A 19,034-nucleotide genomic window follows, 5' to 3' on the forward strand; every position below is an offset into this window, starting at 1 on the left:
AATTTATTTAATGGCATCACGATGTCCTGCATACTTCCGCCCTCCCTCTGCCTCCTCTTTCTCTCCTAGTTTGGACGTGTCCAAAAGGATAACTTGATTGCCTCAATTCCAAGAAATGCACAACCTTCACCTTCGTTCTTCGTTCTTCACATTGGCAACAAGTCGTCGTTAGCCATGCTTTGACGTGTCCTTGCCCCATCACAGACACACACTCACACACAAGGATGCGTGGGGTGAGAGAGAGAGAGAGTGAGAGGAAATAACTGCTGTAAGTGATAAAAGCGATTCCGTAGCGAATTATGACGCCGGGCTAAAGCGTTGGCTATAATCGCCCCGCCACACGCACACATTCAAGCCAACACTCACACACACACTCGAGCACACACACTAACACATGAACACATTGCGTCGACGATTTGAGGGCTCTGGCAGTTGGCCACTAATTTACCTACGATAGGCTAAATCAATGTGTTAAGTTGACTGTAAACGTTACATTCGATTAAATGCGGCTCACACACTTTCGCTCTCTCTTTCGTTCTCTCGCTGTCTCGCTCTCTTTTGGCAACAGAGAAGAGGGGAGGACAGACTGTTGGCAGCTGGGTTGCCTGACCCAGTTACGCAGTTCGTCAGCCCCTCGAGAGTCTCTCGCTCTTTTGTGCCACACTCGAAGAGATTATTTCCCTGGCTTGGCGTTCGGCTGTTGCCACATCGTGTGGCACATCGTGTGGAACATCGAGCTATTGTTCTTCAGCATTTCAGCGTTCAGTTCTTCGCCGACTCTTAAACGCAACGGAGGTGCAACGCGCGTTTGTTCTCTTGCAACATTTTGCCGGGACACCAACAACAACAATAACAAGAACAACTTTGCCACATTCCGAGGCAAGTTGCGTCTCGGGTTTCGCTCGCCTCAGTGCCAAAAAATTACACGTGCACGTGAAACCAAAAAAGAAAACCAAAAAAAAGTAAAATAGAATAAAAAGTGAGTTATTTCCTTTGAGTGCGCGAAATTTTTCGTGTTTGGCATTTCACGCGGCCAACTGCAAAAAATGCAAATGAGCAGCAACAACAACAACAACAACAACTAAAGCATCCATTTGGAGAGCAGCTGACTAATCTCGTAGAGCAGCCACAGCCACAGCCACAAATATGTGAAATTAACAAGCCGAATGGCAGCACAATTTAGGCCAGCTTGCTTTCTGGCCTAGATGATGAGGAAGCCAAAAGCTGAGCTGAGGTTGAATCTGTTTTTTGTGGCCTGCGATAAGCCGCGTTTTGTTTTTTTTTGCGTTTTGCCCCTCTTGAGTTTAGTGTCTGGCGGTTTGCCGCTTCGTTTACTTTGCAATTGTAGCCAACTGTCCCTGGCTTTAGCTTCTGCGTTGTCGCTTTATTTCAATTTTGTGGCCAGTAGGGACAAGCTGCCAACCATCTCCTCCTCCTCCCACCTCCTACTTCGCCCTCATTTGCTATTGTGTGCGCTCAATGACAGCGGAGAAATGTGCTATGTGCCACACACGCCCCTCTCTCAAGTGGCGCAGCAACTCGCATCATTAATCAAATGTCAAAGTGCGCGAATAGTGCTCAAGTGGCCCTCAACTGATGCTGCCTTCTGTCTTGCTTCTGTCTTGCAGCCACGCGCTTAATAATTGAATAACAGATCGCACAACTAATGCCAAAAACACTTGCAGCCAGCTGCGAGCAAGCTGAGAAGTTAATCAAGGACTTGATTGCCAGAAATCACTCACAGCATTGATTAAGTTGGACAGTTCTGTATCTCAGCATCGCAATTGTGTCTTGGAGAATTGCGAATTGTAATCAGAGCGCAATTAAAAGCCAAGGCAAATTTGCTTAATGAATCGCAATTCGCAATTTCCACATGTTTGCATATCAATTTAGCGTGGTAAACACAAATGGGTTTTCCAATGAGTGGATGGGATGGCGTGGAGGAGGGGAGTAGTGAGGGGGAGATTTGTTGCACTTGACACGGTTGAAGTGACGGAGGGCAAAGGGAGGCGAAGGCCAGCAGCGAATTTGTTAAACACTTGATTGCAGTTGCCTGAAATTAAATCAGCTCGCAATTATTTTCTAATTTCGAATGTCAGCAATCCAACATAGCTGTGTGTCCTTCTCATGTCCTGCTGCACGACAACAACATGCGTCATGGGGCAACTAACAAGCCAAATTTTCGACTCGTCAAATACAAATTTTAATTAAAAGTTCAGCTTCCGCTTCTGCTCTTCGACTATCACAACTGTCTCTGACTGTGACGACTGTCTGCTTTATCCGTTCATTCCATTCTGTTCTGTCTCTTGCCGGCGGAATTACATAATTGGGGCATGCTGCATGCGGCATGTCGCTCCCTGCAGCTTGATGGATGAGAACAGGAATTGCATCTCGATGGGCAAATGATGTGCCAGTTAAGGCAACAGGACATGCAATGAAATGCGATGCGATGCGAAGCGTTGCAACTATTTTGGGGCCGGTTAATGAGACTGCAATTAGCGCTGTGGCTGCCACACGATGTGGCACTAAGCGAAGCCAATCAATTCGTATGCGAGCTCGAATTTAAATTTAAATTTCCATTTAAATTGGAATGCGTGAAGAATGGCAGTTAACATTGCCACTTGATACTTGCCACTTGCCTCCTCCCCCGCTGGCTGCAACTTGATGTATGCATATGCAGTGTGGCAGTGTGGGCGTGGCACGTATACAAACCCTGCAGCAGCTGTTGCTGTTATCGTCGCCGTGGCAGCTACATCGATTCAATTCGCACTCCAAATACCTTTCCCTCTCTCCCCTTTTTCCCCCTCTCTCAGTTTGGGGCAGGTTGCTTACGTTATGCCGCCGGCCTTGTCAGTTGTTGCACAGCCAGAGGGAGCAACCCGAAGGGGGAGGGAGGATATAGGGATGTTCAATTTGATTACCTCCATAACAATCAGACTTTCAGAGCTGCTGCTGGATGGGTGGATGCTTTAGTTGGTTGCATGTGCCTTTTATTGATCTCACTCGAGCTGATAATAAATGCTGAATCGTTGTTGTGCCACAGCTGAAAAATTGTGAAAAGTTTGCGCAGCTACAGCTGCAGCAAAGGCAATAAAAGTGCGGCCCAAAAGTGAGCCCCGAAAAGTGCTAACAAACGCAGCTAAAAATGAGCACGAAAAAGTGAAATCAAAAATCGAAACGAATCGAATTGAATCCGTATCCGAATCCGAATCCGATTCCCCAAGCAACGACATCCGTTCACAAGTAAAATCAACGACAACGACGAGCGAATAATTGTTAATAAAAAGGACATTTCATGCGAGCTTCGATTGCCAGAGAGAGACGCGTCGTGTGGTGCGGTGGTGAATGCGGTGGTAGTCACCTTTAATGCCTGCGATGGCCAAGTGCTCGACGATCCGCAGGATAATGGATTATTCGCAGGCAAAGTGTTTGATTCTCTCGTTCTCGTTCTCGGTCTCGTTCCTCTGCGCTTTGAGTGCGGCTCGTGCCGAAGGCGAAATCATATTCCGGATTGATCCCCTGGGTAAGAGACAGACACAGAGTACAATGTGTGGCATGCCACATGTTAATTAAGATTTCATGGGCTTTGGCAATTTGTTATGGCCATAAGAGGATAATGTGCGGAAATGATTAACTGGCCACAGCCACAGCAACAGCAACAGCATAAAACTCCATTTCGCCATTTAGCATGTTAATATGCCGGCTATCAACTCCCAGGATAAGCATGACATGTTGCAACATGCTCGGATCCTGTCTGTCTCGTCTACGAATGTCCTTTTCCCCAGAGTCCTCAAATCTGCTTCACATTGCGTATGTGTCTAGTAAACGTGTATTCACCAGATTTCATTCATCTTGAGAATTCCTTTTACTTTCCTCCTCCTCGCTTCTTTCTCTGCGCTTTATTTAATGTCTTTAATGCATACGAAATATTTCATAGCCCATCAGATACACATAGACTCCCAACTCCCAACTCACAGCGCGAGCTCATAAAATTTATGCTCTCAATTACGCAAAGTAATGTTGCATGCCTCGAGATTGAGGCAGCCTCCTCCTCCTCCTCTTTCCATACGCTTTTCATGTACAGGCCACTTGTCGCTGATGTGTAGACAAACAGAAAAGTTTTTAACGCGACGCTGTGCGTCCAAAAAATGTGGCACAAGCGTCACAGCGAACAAAGCGAAAAGCGAGTTAAACTCAGATATATGTTATACGTGGCGTATGTGTGTTTTTTTGACTGACTTATTCGTGCTTTGCCTCCTCCGTCCGCAGGCAGCTCTCATCTGTCCAGGCAGCCATCCATACATGACAAAACACGTTCATAAATTTTGTTTTTGTTTCCGCCGAGTTGCAGGGCTTAAAGATGGATAAGCTGCAGACGGACGAACGGACGGACGGACGGACGGACAGACGGATGGCAATGTGCACAAGTTTTCACAAAGTATTAAAAAAGCTCGTAAAATGTCATAAACTTTTGTTTCCTCAGGATTAGAGCTGGGGTCCACTACAAAGCACGAGTCCCGATCCCAATCCCAGTCCCAGTTCTCAACCCTGAAAACGAGTCCGAGAACAAACCATTGCGAGTCAGCAAAAAGGGAGAAATATTATGTCTACATTTTGCAGTTCACTTTTATTCTTTTCACTTTTGTATTGTTTGCACTTTATGAATGACTTATTTCCGCCGAGAACTCGCCAAGTTATTCTACTTCTTCTTTCCCTTTTTTTGTCCCCCTAGACACGCTTTGTAAACACAAATCCTTATGCTGGCTTGAAAGTGTAGGCGAATATCTGTTTGCTCTAGCATAATGATATACTTAAAGCGGAAAGTGCATTTCAAAGGCAAAGTCACCTGACAAGAAGTTAATTGTTGTACTCATTTTTAAGTATACAAAATAATCTTGCAAAGCAAAACATTTCTATTCAATCTATTAGTAAAACAAACCTTCAAATTTTATGAACATTATAGCGAAAAGATATAAATACATATCGAAAATATCGTGCTCAATCATTTCTAGAACATAAAGGAATTCAAATTGATCTAGTAAAAGGCAGGAAATAAGTAGCTCTGTATTTTATGGTGCTACAAATTTGATGCCGCTCAATCTGTTATTAAAGCAAACCTTAATATTTTACGAGCACTAATTTGGAAGATAGATAATCAGTTAGTTAAAAGACTCGCTATCGGTTCGCTAGTAAAACTAAATGCTGATTAAAAGACCATCAAATTGATGACGCATCTCGGGAAATATTCTGCGGTAGTTCGTCAGTTCTTTTATGATCTATCCGGATCTGGAAATGTCCCTGCAATCGATATTATTTGGCCATCTTGAATATGATGAGATGGGGGAAATATTAAATTTCATTTAATTAGATTTTCCTCGGACAGACAGACAGAGACAAGCATTGAGTGGGCGCCAGGCATATCGGATACATATCAAGTTTTATGGCATTTTCTTTTTTGGGGAGCAAAGGACAAAGATGCCGCAACGCCAATTTGCCATGCGGGTCGTTCTCTCTCGATGTCCTTGCTGCTTGGTTGGGGCTGCGTTTGAACAGTATCGACAGTGGCAAATTCCCATTTATTAAGCGAGTCAAATGGCACAATAAAATATGAATGTGGCAAGAGAGGCGGTCCCCAAAAGAAATCAACACAACTTTGCATGTGGCAAGAAAGAGGCGAAGGCGAAGGCCAAGGACGGGCAACATCAAAGCGGCAAGTGGCGAAACCCACGCGGTGCCAAGGGTCACAGTGCCGAGTCTCAGAGCGAAGACGAAGACGACGACGACAACGAAGACCCAGAGCAAACATATATATAGATTATATACTAAGCAATGGAATAAATCAAAACAAATCAATTTCTTCTGGGCCATTGACTCGGCAAACTCCCGATGACAGTCGCTTTCTTTGGGCTTTGGCTATTCTCTGTGCTGTGTTGACAGCCAGCCTCCTCTGTTGACTCCTTGACTCCTTGTGGCAGGCAGGAAGCGAGCACAAATAGTAGTGACAACTAAATTGGGGTTAAGCGAGCGTAGTGCCTCTGTGCCTCAGAGTCTTGTTGCCCCCTTTGGGCACTGTCGAAGTTCAAGCAAACCAAGTTGGGTGTGTGTGTGAACTCTCAGATTACGCATACGCAGCGTTGTCTCAATCGAAGTTGCAAATCGCGTGCGAACTGCAGCTGCTGACAGTCACTTGAAGCGAATGATTAATCTCTGAGTGCACGACATGAATAATGAATCAGTTCGTTTGAGTACAAAGTACATTTGTTCGATGCCATTTTACTTGGCGGTTTCCTTAATAACACATGTATTCTCTTTTTCTCTCTCTCTCCCAGCCAAGAACTTGACCCAGTTGTCGAGCAGCTTGTCCGAATTACAATACAAATATGTGTGTGGCACCCTCATGGGCTTTGCATTTAATTGAACACAAATACAGCAGCTAGCAATACAAATACAAATAGAAGAGAGATACAAATAGAAATTGAAATGCGAATTCGAATTTTGTAAAGAGTTTTTCTGGTTTTGGATTTGCCTTTGAGCCAGATGACATATCTTGCTGTGTGCGGCATCTACTATATAAATATTCAATTGTAGTCTTCTGCGAGGACACAACTGGCAGAGAGTCGGGAGGGAGGGAAGTATGGTAAAGAAGTAGGCCTTATATTTAAATTATTCATAAGAATGTAAAATGATGCGGTGCACATGCGGATAAAACACACTCACTGTGACTTGGACTTGTTTGTAATGTGTGCTGTAAGGTAAAGTCGTTGCGGTTGCTCAAAGCAAATTTGTGCCTCCCCTCCCCTCCCTTCCCCTCTCTCTCTCTCTCGCCCCCTTCGAGAAGCCACCGGCATCTGTCTGGACCGCTTTCAATTTCAAATCAAATAAAAAGTTTCGAGCCAGCGCCAGAAAAGTGCGGCATCATCCCAGTTGCAAAGGGGCGTCCATGCAAACGAGTGTTCACTGTACAGCACACATTGTGCTGGGGCAAACCACAAGGTCAAAGGGACTTTTGTGTGATTTTTATTGTTTTTGCAGTTTAAGCAACCCGCTGGTTGCTGAAACGCTTTCACTTTAAAAGGTAAAGTTTTTTCCCTCTGCTCGGAAGCTGGAACGTGGAACGGGAGGTGATTCCGGATTTTATGGGCAAGCGCAAAGCGAACTTTTATTTGGATTCCTACCATACGAAAGTGATTCGATTGCTGAACTCAAATGGCACCAATAAAAAACTTCAGCGACTTCCGTCCATCGCCTTTGAAACTTTCGCTCGTTCCCTAGACCAAAAAGAAAAAGAAAACGGCTGTAAAGTCATAACAATTAATTTAATGTAGCCAGCTGGCGCAACTGAGCAATTGCTCAGATAGAAGTGCTCCAATGAAATTAAATATATTATTCATATCGGAGAAGACTGTAAGCCATGACAAGTCTATTGTGTATATTGACTGAGTTAAACTCTTTCTAGCTTTAACTATTCCAAGCCAAACTATTCTCTCTCTCTCTCTCTCTCTCTCTCTCTGTCTTGGTAAATTTATTGTACGTGGGCGGCAACCTGCCATTTGGCCGCTGGCTGCTGGCCAATAGTCCTTGATTATAGCCATATCTCCATCTATATCTATATGTAGAAATAATTACGAGTTGTCCGCGTTCGCCTGCCAGAAGCGAGCTGTGAGAACGCACCATTTAGATATAATTTATGGCTTGCTATATAAATCAGTCGGTTGCCCGCATTTCAGGGCTGCAATCTCAGTATCTTCCCCCGCTCTTCTCATTTCGCTGGCTGTTACGCCCTCGCCGAAGGCAGTCGTCAAAAACAAAACCAATTCGCTGTGCTCTCATCTCCTCTCACTCTTTCTCTGGGCCCAAACTCATTAGGAAAACACAATGCGGAGCAAGGCGATATTCCCTGTCCCACATTTAAATTGCTCGCCTGATAGACGGGCGGACTCATTTAGTTTGTGCATCATTATTTCTATATCACATAATTGAAGGACGAAAGCACGAAACTTGTGTTTCGGCATGCTCCACATGCATAAACTCTGTCTGTCGAGGGTAGCGAACTAAAGTATTTTGCCAAGAATTCTGTGTAATTTTGTCTAGTCCCCGGAGAGACAAGTCCTCCTTTTAAGGCTCGCTAAAAATGTGCACTTTACGCCTTGTTTGAAGTGCGGAAGCGCATTTCTGACGCCATGCCACAGCCACGCCCACATCCCTCCGCCTAGTCTTGTTGAGAAATTCGAGGAGCAGCGAGCAGCGTGACGATGCTACAAAACTTTGTTGCCGCTCCTCGTTATGCCACCTGTGTCCTGTTCGCCTGCCCCATTGTTGTTGCGCTTGCTGTGTCGGCAATTGTTTGACTCTGCTTACCGCATGGGCTTCTTTTGTGCTCGACTCAAACTCAACTGCTTACGGTTCAGAGTTGCCAGTTCCCAGTTGCCAGTTCCCAGCGGAGCTCTCAGACAACGTCCTGTCATTTTCAATTTTCTGCTTTGTTTTATAAAGAAAGGAAGTTGCAACTCGTTTACGACTTGAGGGAGGCGTGTGCTCTATAAATAAATATAAATAAACGGCATTGAGGTGTGCTTGATATTGCGGGATGCGATTACGGGACGTTGAGCTGTTAAATTGCATTGTCAGCGAAATAATTAAATAAACTTTAAATAAATAAAATTAATTGAACTATTGAGTGGCATAATAATTGCATAACAAAATTAATTTAAATTCACTTTTTGCTCTACTTTTCCATGTAACAACATTTATCTGACACTCGACATTCGACATTCGACACCTGTGTTGCATGATGCGGCTGTGTTGTTGCACGTGCCACGCATAGCTCTTTTATCGGCCACACTGCGCACATATCAGAAAGCGGCCTGTGATACGGATCAGGTGGTAATTGCTTGCCCGCGCGGCACCAGCATCTCAATTGAATTTGCACAGTACAACAAGTTCGTGGCGAAAGGTAAGTGCTCTCTCTCTCTCTCTCTCTCTTCTATTCCCCCCTCTTTTGCACTCTCTCTCTGGAGAGCCATCCTAGGGCCATTTATTCCTGACACGTCTGCCATTTCGTGCTTTATGTTACACCCCACACAGATGGCTACAGCATCGAGGAGTTGTGCCCCATCGCCGGCACCGTTGGCCCAGAGATACGTGGCAAGGCGAAGCATTTGCTGCGCGGCTCCATCTTCGGTTCCTCCACGCAAAAGGTGCCCGCCAATCGCTATGTGAACGGAGGCTACGCCATCGCCATGGCTCTACCCAGCCCAGCTGCCACCACGACGAGTCCAACTGGCACCGAATCCGCCACAGACGATGCCCAAAATAGCGACGGCTCTTCATCTTCCGAGAGCTGCATGTGGCCCAACGCGTTACAGGTAAGCAAACTCCTCCGCCTTCTTCTAAATAAGAGGGTTTCTTTTTTCATTTCTTTTGTCTCGTGCCTTGCTTCTCGGATTTCATTTTGTTTGCTTGTTTCGTTAACGCTGCGAACTGGGCTAAATTAATGTGACCATGGAGATTAAACAAGTGTTGACAATGATAATTGAATTCAACACCGACTGGCCAACAGAAATCCTAACAGCATCTAAGTGGGTCGATAACCGTGGCCAAAAAAAAACCTCAGATACGAGTTGTCAAGCAGCTTAGACAGTCAACGAACTGTCGGTCAAATTAAAATGAGGCGAAGACAACAAAGTGTAGCTTAACTTGGGTGAATAAAATGAGAAATATCCAGAGATAAAAGCTATAAATCAAAATCCAGAGACTATAGGCTGAAATTTCCAAGGGATATAGTTAAGGACCTTCATAGGTGGAAATATTAGGATGAATAGAATAGCTTTGCACAGAATTTGTGATATGTTATAAAAAGACAAACAATATAATTTGAACAATTTAAAATACTTAACTAAAGCTTATCATATCATTTTCATAGACAGTAGGTAACAACAGAGGAAAGCTCTGATCTAAACTTTTTTGTAGTACTCATAAATATTTACAAAGTAAAGCAAAAGTTTGCGTAAAAACTGTCAAATTTTAATGCAAATGTGACAAGTCTGATTGGGGATATCGATGTTCCTTTTTTTCTTCTTCTCTTTTTTCCCCCTCTTGCAAGTTTTCATTATAATTTAAATACATTATAAATGCCCTTATTTTTTTTAATCAGAACTAGAAGAGGATCTAACTGCGTGGGCAAGGAAATGCGGACTTCTGTCATTTAAGGCTGGCCATCAGAAAACTGAGATTCCTCCGGCGCATTTTTCAATATTTATGACAATTTCCTTGAATTTGGCCAATTAGGCGAAAGCTAGAAAGATAGATCGATGTAGGCCTGGGCGGAAGCAAGGGATTGCTATGGAATCTGCGTCCGTTGAGTCCGCTCAAGCTGAGGCAGTTTGTCATTATAAATTCCAGTTAGCGAGCCTAGGGACAAGTAGGGGGAGGAGGGTAAGTGGGAAGGGATAAGAGTATGGCGTTCTGTCCGAATTCCGAATAACGCTTCCAATTCATTAAACATTTCAGTTGCCTTTTGCCCGACATTTTGGAAGGCATCCTTTGAACCCAAATTCATGCGCAGCGGACGAAATCAATTTAAATTTGGAGCAAATTCAACAACGTAGAAAACAATACGAGACAGCTGAATTCATTTTGTTTTTAATGTTTGTTAAAAGTGGCAGTTGCCAGAGTGAAAACACACTCACACACACACATACACACAAAAATACAAATACCCATATACTTATACATATGCGAAGAAGAAAATTGACAAAGGCCCAAGAAAAGTTGCCTTTTTTGTCAGGCAAAGTCAATGCGAGATCCTCCAGCGACCCACGCTGAGTTTTGGGGCCAAGATTCCTTCACGTCCCATGGGGTATCATTAGGACGCCCCTCATCACTCTCCCCACTATTTCCCTAGCCCATCAAAAAAGTTAGAACTCGGCCTTTGCGTCAACATGACGCTTCGCTAAAAACGGCAACCGCAGCAAATAATTTCTCGCATCGTTTTTGTCTCTCTCGTTTTTTCTGTCGCCATTGTTCGAGCCGTTGTTTTCTCCGCGCTGTTCGCTTTCTCTCTATCTCTATTTCTCTGCCTCTATGTCTCTGCTGGGCGTTGTTGTCGCCCACGTTGTCGTCGCCGTTGTCGTTGTTATTAAATTTTGTGACGACTCGCCCGAGTCGACAAATCTAAACCTGCTGTCAGACATTGAGGCTGCCCAACCGACCGTGCGTCCGTCCGTCCGTCTGTCCGCCTGTCTGTCTGTCCGCCTTTCCTCTGCGGGCTGTCAACGCAAGATAGTGAAAAATAACTTGAAAATAAACAGTTTACACTCGCGTTGCGGATTACGAGAAGGCGCAAAACATTCGTGTGACAGCCGAAACTGCCACTCGCCAACTAACGTTGCTCCCAAGCTCGCCTGTCTGTCAGTCCGAGTGTCTGTCCGGCTGTCTGTTCGTCTGTCACACTAAATAGAACAGTAAACAAAGCGGAATTTCGTACATAATTCTGAGAGAAATGCACATCGTTAGCAACAATGTGGGCACTGATTGAATAGCTGACAGTCAGTCAGTCGTCTGGGGGCCATAACAAATGGATTAGCAATCTGTTCCAGCTGTTGCCACATGGTAAAGAAAAAGAAGCTGTTTTCTTACGTACATAGGTACACATAGTGAATGTTAGTTATGATATTAAAGATGTCGCTAAATAAATGGAAAACTTCAACGTAAGCCAAACTTGTCGGGCAACACTTCAATTACATTTTTAATGCAAATATTTTATTTCAATTTGTAAAAGTTTACAATTTCCGCCCAGTTCCTGAACTCGTTCACTTTTCAGCTTCTTTTCTGTTTGCGCACACCAGGCGAAGGAGCTGGCGAATTGAAAACTAAATTGCAACTGATTTTTCTTTACCTCTTTTTTCATTTTTTCTCTCTCTCTCTCTGTTTCTATGTTGACAGTACTCCTTGCTACAGACCGTGGTGGAGGCTTGCCAGAAGAAGAAGCACTGCAAGTTCCACGGCTCCCCGCAGTTCTATGGCCTGGGCGCCAGCGGAGTGGGCGACTCATCCGGCACCAGCAGCTACCACAGCAGCACGGCCAGCAGCTCGAATGCAATCAGCAACGATCCTTGTCCCAAGAGTCGCAAAATCGTCGAAGTCGCCTACAAATGTCGTCCATGTAAGTCACAACCGACGACGAGCGAAAGTTTTGTTTAATTTGCTTGGAATTTATTGGGCGTACAATGGAACACGTAAAATGGCTAACAAATTCTCTCTCCCCTCTTACTCTCACTCTACGGTACGTATACGTAATACGTTACGTATACGTATTGTGTATCAACGCTGAGCACCACAAACTCGTTTCGACACATAAACGTCCAACCGAATGAGTTGAACGAGTGTTGGCTTCATCCGGACTTTTGGCTTCTCGGCTGGTTTAGCATTTCAGAATGTGTCCAGTCCCAGTTCCAGTTTTCATTCTCGTCCCATGGCAATGCCCTCGAGTACACATTGCGACGCTGCAGCGTCGATATTTTTGTCGAGCAAATACTGTTGAAACTGACAGATTCAGACACGGAACCAGAGCCACAACGAGGACTAGACCCAGACAACGAACCAACGAGACATCGAACAAGCAGACAGCGAGTTTAGCGAGCTGTCGTGCGTTCCGAAAATGCAGTCAGGTGGAATGGAGGCATCGGCACTAGGGCGGGCATTGACTAGTCCGTTAGCAAAGAGGAAGTAAAGGAACGATGGGAGAGGGATGAGTAAATGTGCCTAGACTTACCAGGAACAGCAGCAACTTTGTCCTCGAACCTCGAATAGCATTTGGACGTGCTTTTGTGTAACTGGAAATAGCAGCGACGATACAAAATTAAGTTTCCATGCAGCGCACAGCACATGGGACTGCAAAGGGAAGGAAGTGATAAGAGGAGAGAGAGAATGGTGGAGTGCTGCAGCCATTGTCGAATGAATATTTGAATTTGCGAGCGAAAAGTTCGGCTTGAAATGATGCGCCAGAAAATGAGTAGCTCGTGACTTTCAATTACAAAGTTCTGAATCATTGATTACACTTTAATCAGAGCGAGTATGACATTATCTTGGCAAGCCAAGACACGGACTGCTCGCAACCTAGAATTACAGAGAACACGCTCCAAGGAGTGAGCATTCAATTAGGCGAACTTACGTAAGATTGAGCACTAATTTTGTACAGTGTTTGCTTCAAAAAGTAAATGTGTTCATTGTTAAAACTTGCTAAAGAAAAGTTATAGAATGAACGGAATAGGAATCTTGTTTTAAAATAATTGAAATCATTTGCAAATTAAATTAATACCTACTGGATTATTTTAATTAATTTAAATTTTTATTTAAAGATTTGAAATAAATTTTTCTATACATAACATATTTCCTATTTAAATAGTTAGACCGTTGAATTTATGAATTGTTTTTATTAAGTCACTGTATGGAGCGAGCACTGTATAAAGATACTTGACTTGACATGAGAATAAAGGGAGACAAACTTAAGATAGAAAATGGCAACTTTCGCTAATGAACACACGCGTTGCGCGTTTCGCGTTGAGCGTTTTGTGGGTGTTTTCCTTCATGAATTGACTTGTGCAATTTGGATTTCGCAGATGAGTTCCGCAGCAAGGTAGCCTGCCATAACGATGTCGCCCAGCTGGAGTGCAACCCGTACTCCAGGATTGCCGTCTACAGTGCCAGCTTTGGCCGCACCGAGTACGAGAGCATTCAATGTCCCCAGCCCCAAGGAGTGCGCGAGGAGAGTAAGTATACAACTTGTCTTCCAAAAGGATGCAGAATTGCATCGCACTGACTCTACTGTACTGTCTGCCCTCGCTGTAGCGTGCCTGGCATCGTTTGCCACCGAGACTGTGATGCAAATTTGCCATGGGAGAAGGCGCTGCAACCTGGCAGCGGATGCGAATACCTTTGGCACACCCTGCCAGCCAAACTCACGAATGTATCTGAAGGTTGTTTACACATGCGGTAAGTAGAGAGGGGAGAAGAAACTCAAGTGGATGGGAGAGGGCGAGCATTTGCTCCCTGCCACTCACAATGATTTAGAGCGCTCCTTTGTTGGCGCTTTTCTCGCATCAGAATCGCGCGTCAGGTCACAAGATTGATGCCCGGCGCTGAAGTCTGAGCTCCTGGCTGCATTTGACTTGGCCGCGTGATTTATGTTGCTCGTTTTGGGGGCCTCAATGAACGTTGTGAATGCGAATGTGAATGCGAATGCGAATGGCGTCTTTGTTCCGCAGTGCCCAAGCAAGTGCTGAAGGAGAGCAACGACTCGGAGGTGGAGGCCGATGAGACGGAGGACTTTGAGGGTGACATCAACGACCTGTACGACGACGAGCTCATCTACAAGGAGTCCGAGGCCATACCCAAGCTGTACAGCAACACGACGAAAACGGCGCAGGGTAATGGAACCAACAGCGGCATCAATGGCACCAGGCTCCAGGGTAGCTCAAATCCAGATGGCATTCAGAGCGTGACAAACGGCTCACTGGATGCAGATACCGATGGCAGTGGCGTCAATCCCGTCATGACACACAGCGCCGACCTAAGCCTGGAGGGTAAGTCAAGCATTCAACTATTCTACTACCCATTCTTTTTGCTCCTCTGCTGGTTGTCCAGTCCATGCTGAGTGGGGAGCTCCTAAGCGATTGGTTACATTCGCAATAATAGAAAAACACAAGTAAGCCCAAGACCCCAGTTTAGTGTCTCTGCCTCTGCTGTCTTTGGCAGCAGATGGCCTCATGAATAGCAAAGTCTGACAACACGCGTCTAATCCCAAATAAGATTGAGGGAACTCGACCAAGGGGAGGCTGACTGACATTTGTGAATGTCAAATGTTGTTTACAAACAAACAACTTTAAAGTCAACTTAAAGTCAATTTGGCAGCTCACAAAAGGCACGTGGTGGTCCTTCTATGCAAATCCTTGGCTCAGCTTGCCCCGCTGAATGAATTCTTTCTTTTTAATAATGATATTCAGGATTTGCCAACCTATTACCATTCCCATTTGCATTCGCAGACGACCAGCAGCGCCTCTATTTGTATCTGTTAATCATCGGATCCCTGGGCGTGCTCTGCTCCATTGTCATTGTGGCCACTCGCCTTGTCCTCCAGCGGCGTCGCATGGCCAGTGACACTCACTCCAACTCCTCCAAGGGCGGCACAGGCGGCATGGTGGATGAGACGACCATTCCGAGTGGGTTTAACGACACCATCTCGGAGATTGATGCGGACATTGATCTGACCACCTCAATACCTGTGCCCAGTGTATCCAAGAACGAGGTGAGTATGCCCGCCGTGTTCCATCTTCCCCAGCTGTCACCTAAACAACAACATCAACTGCAACCGCAGAACTACATCACCTACGCACCAGCTGGTAGTCTCTACGCCAGCCTTTCGCCCAGTCAACTGGCCACGGTTCAAGGCTCAGGAGCTACGCCTGGCTTGATTCCCAACTCGTTGCTGGTGGGTGCCAGACAATCGCCGGATCTAATCGGCATTGCGCCGAGCTCGTATGTAGCCACCAGCAGCGCGGGCAGCTTACCTCCTGGCCAAGCGACCATCCTAGCGCCAGCCATTGTCATTGGCGCCAACGGTCCAGGCGTTCCTTTGCCCGGCAGCAGCGGCATGAGTAAGTATACCTCAGCATTCGACCTCCTTCTGCGATAGCTGTGCATCAAGCATTCTCTTCGACAGACACCATGGTGCCCCTCACCTCGCTGACACAGTACACAACGGCGCCCACAATCCGCGGTGGCTATCTCATAAATGCCGAGAGCGTCGGCGTGCTCCAGCGACCCAGCAATACACCAACGCCTCCCTCATCGCTGGCCAGCGGTTCGCCCGCACATCCCTCGGCTCAGCAGGCGCCCACAACATCGCCGCTGGCCATGGCACCGTTGAGTCACGTGGCAGTTCCAGGCACCTCAACGTTGCGTCGCACTAAGCCCGCCGCGGCAGTCATGCTGCAACCACAGCTGTCGTATGATGGTACGGCTCCACGCACTCTGTCGACTGGCCTCTCGGTCGGTTCGCAGTTCTACTACGGATGACCCAGCTCGGTGGACTGCGAGCCTCACGTCTACACCACGGCCATCAGCGTGCCCGCCCCGCAAGTGCAGAGCTGCGATGCCGAGGCAGGAGTCCAGGTGCCCAGACCCTAGCTGGAGGCGAGAGCGGGTCACACATTCAGCACAGAAGACAATACAAATCAACTGGGGAATAGTCTGAGTCCCAAAAAGCAGTCGGAGCCACAGCAAGCAGGTGTGTAGGGGGAGTGAAATCGAGACGACGATGATGATGTCTGTTTTTAAATGTATAAACAAATACATAAATAAGTATAAATGTGTGGACGAGCTTCCTGTAATTGTAAATTGTGAATGCGTGGAGCAGACAGACACAACTTGAACTCTGAATGGAAGTCTAGTCACTTACTCTCTCTCTATCTCTCTGCATCTCTAGCGACTTTAGGTTAGCACAATGTTTAGGTTAAGCGCTCGGGGAAATGTGTTTGTTGTGTGTCTGCGGCATCGTATGAATGATTTAAGCGAGACAAATCGCAGGCTAAGTCGAAGTTGAAGGCGAAGGCGGCCACAAGAATGAAAACAAATTGCGTCAGGCTCATTTAATGTTATCAATAATGTAAATACACACATAAACACAAATACAGAGCGAGGGAGGGAAGACAAAACTAATGGGTTGCCAGCAAGCCGAAATATGCTTGCGTTGCCTTCATCAATTTTCGCAATATTTCCATTTGCCAAAAACAACTCTCGCAAGTGAATCTTCATAATCGTCTACACATCAAGTAGGCGTGTGTGTGCGTGTGCGTGTGTGTGTGTGTGTGTGTGTACGAGAGTTATATAAGGTGCTAAGCCGTATAAACGCCTCATGCTGCCGCATGTTTGTAAACATGACTGGCTCGTCATAACTCAGGCGCTGTGTACAACTTGTCGTATGAGCGATTTCGCGTGTGTGCATAATTCAGTGTGTATTCGGGATTAATGCGCTACAAATGGATGAGCGTAATTAATATCCGGCCCGGAACGAAGGTCGCAGGTCGCAGGCTACAGGTCACAGAGCGCAGGTCGGCGGAAGGATCTGGCCAGCCAAAGCTAATGGATTGCCACAACAAGCCAAGCTGAGGTAGCTCCAGAGTGAATGTGTTGTGTAAATATGTGTGCATACTCGTATGTGTGTGTGTGGAAAATGAAACGCTGCAGACAACAGCAATCTAGGTCATAGTCTCTAGTCTTGGCAGATCTACTAAGTGTATGAATACTTTTATGAGTGTGTTTGTCTCTGAGTGTGTACATAAGTATGATGATGAGTAACGTTTGTAACTCTGTGTTCTGGTCTCTCTTGTGTGTGTCTGACTTTGTTGATGTTGACGTTATTGTTTCGAATGTCAAGTGCCTTCCTGATTAGCATTTAAGTGTGTGTACTTCTGTAGTAATGAATAAGTTGCAGTTGCAATTGGAAATGGAATTGCATTTGGAGTGAGTTGCACGAATCACAAAACTGTACAGAATAGCCAAAAATACTACGAACAAACTAGACAGTCCTTACCCAAATTAGTCAGAATGTAAATATAGCAAACAAAAGAATAATGAAATACTTCCAGCAACATAGAAAACAGAACTTTACTAACTAGCAAATAGCTTGATTGGATAGACTGGAGTGGAGCAGCGACTCAATTAATAAATAACAATTAAAGCATGTTCACAATAGAGAAAAGTTATTAATTAAATGTAAATAAAATATGCGTGTTGCGCTCGAAAAAAAGAAAAAATCGACAAAAAAAAATGTAAACAAAAGAAATATGATATAGATAAAGGAGACAAAGAGCTCAACTAAATGCATTATGAATCAGACGTAAGCACTGGCAAAATGAGAGAGTGCGTTAGTGAATGGAAGTGGAAAATGTAAAATTCAAATGCAAAATGGAAAACTATTCGTAAATGAAATCATTAAAAATACATACAGGCGCATTAATTAAAGACCCAAACGCATTATGCGATACTAAATGCAACACTACGTATGAGTAACGAATACGCGTAATGCAAAAATGTTGAATAAATAATATTGTAACAGGGTTGGGGGAAAAAAACGTGTATGTGTTGATGGAAATCAAAGCGTAGCATTAAGTTTCAAACTTTCAACTAAATCTGTGAATATTATTTCGATTATAGTTTTCCACTTATGTATTCGCACCTTTTGTACGTTTCATTTTGAATAAATTACTAGTTAATAAATACAAATAAAATACAACTAACTGAAAAAAATTCAAATTACTAGCATCAGTGATTTCATTCATTACGTTCGGTTGAGCTTTTTTTTCCATTTTACAGCTTGGGGGGCATAAACAGAGATTAGCCCTTGGCCTATTGAACGCATTAAGGAACTTAATCTGCCTCGATGTTTGGCCTCGTTTATTGCCCTTGGCCGGATAATCGCACTAACTACGACCACATCTCTGACTACGACTACGACTCTGACTCTGACTCTGAATGCGCTGCTCTCATCTATGAATCCATGCGCTAAGCAGGCAAACAGCATTACAACTAGTTAATTTATATTCGGATGCGAATTAACGAAGCGTGAATGAAATCAAGTTACAGCTAAGTGAACGCCTTCTCCACAGGCAGAGAGACAGACAGACAGGCAGGACAGCTTTACTGCTCTCAGTCTCACTCGCTTTTCCTAGGAGTCAAAGAGTAAAGGCTCGCTTTCGCGGCGGGGAAAGTAGACGGGAAGCGAGCAGTTTGATTAAATTTGTTGGCATCGCTAAATTTATGGGAACGCCATGAGCTTCGGCTGCTAATTGGTTTATAAATTAGAATTTCAACGGAACATTAAGCCAGACATCTCAGCCAAATAAACCCACCGCACAACAAAACAGAACACAACCGAGCAGAGCAGAAAATACTTTGAAAACACCATCGTAATCAATATTTATTGTGCAGCAACAAAAACATCAGCAAAGTGAGAAACATTGCGAAGCGAATATTGG

General features: G+C 44.9%; 1 protein-coding gene across 4 annotated transcripts in view; it reads left to right on the plus strand.

Annotated features, from left to right (window-relative positions):
- Nucleotides 1-16,290, plus strand: part of LOC117575081 (uncharacterized) — a 28,088-nt gene extending 11,798 nt beyond the window's left edge. The window contains exons 1-11 of one of the 4 annotated variants that reach the window (XM_034259178.2): nt 788-979; nt 3,044-3,523; nt 8,825-8,953; nt 9,085-9,365; nt 11,944-12,163; nt 13,620-13,769; nt 13,849-13,992; nt 14,265-14,582; nt 15,042-15,304; nt 15,374-15,653; nt 15,719-16,290. In XM_034259178.2, the coding sequence (XP_034115069.1) occupies nt 3,367-3,523; nt 8,825-8,953; nt 9,085-9,365; nt 11,944-12,163; nt 13,620-13,769; nt 13,849-13,992; nt 14,265-14,582; nt 15,042-15,304; nt 15,374-15,653; nt 15,719-16,074 (2,298 nt within the window). In that variant the 5' untranslated portion in view covers nt 788-979; nt 3,044-3,366 and the 3' untranslated portion in view covers nt 16,075-16,290. Of the gene's footprint in view, nt 1-787; nt 980-2,690; nt 3,524-8,824; nt 8,954-9,084; nt 9,366-11,943; nt 12,164-13,619; nt 13,770-13,848; nt 13,993-14,264; nt 14,583-15,041; nt 15,654-15,718 lie in introns of those variants that run through there. The other 3 variants (XM_052006818.1, XM_034259176.2, XM_034259177.2) reach the window with 3 other exon arrangements.
- Nucleotides 16,291-19,034: the final 2,744 nt, after the last annotated feature.

The sequence above is a fragment of the Drosophila albomicans genome, chromosome 2R (assembly GCF_009650485.2).
Source record: "Drosophila albomicans strain 15112-1751.03 chromosome 2R, ASM965048v2, whole genome shotgun sequence".
NCBI lineage: Eukaryota > Metazoa > Arthropoda > Insecta > Diptera > Drosophilidae > Drosophila > Drosophila albomicans.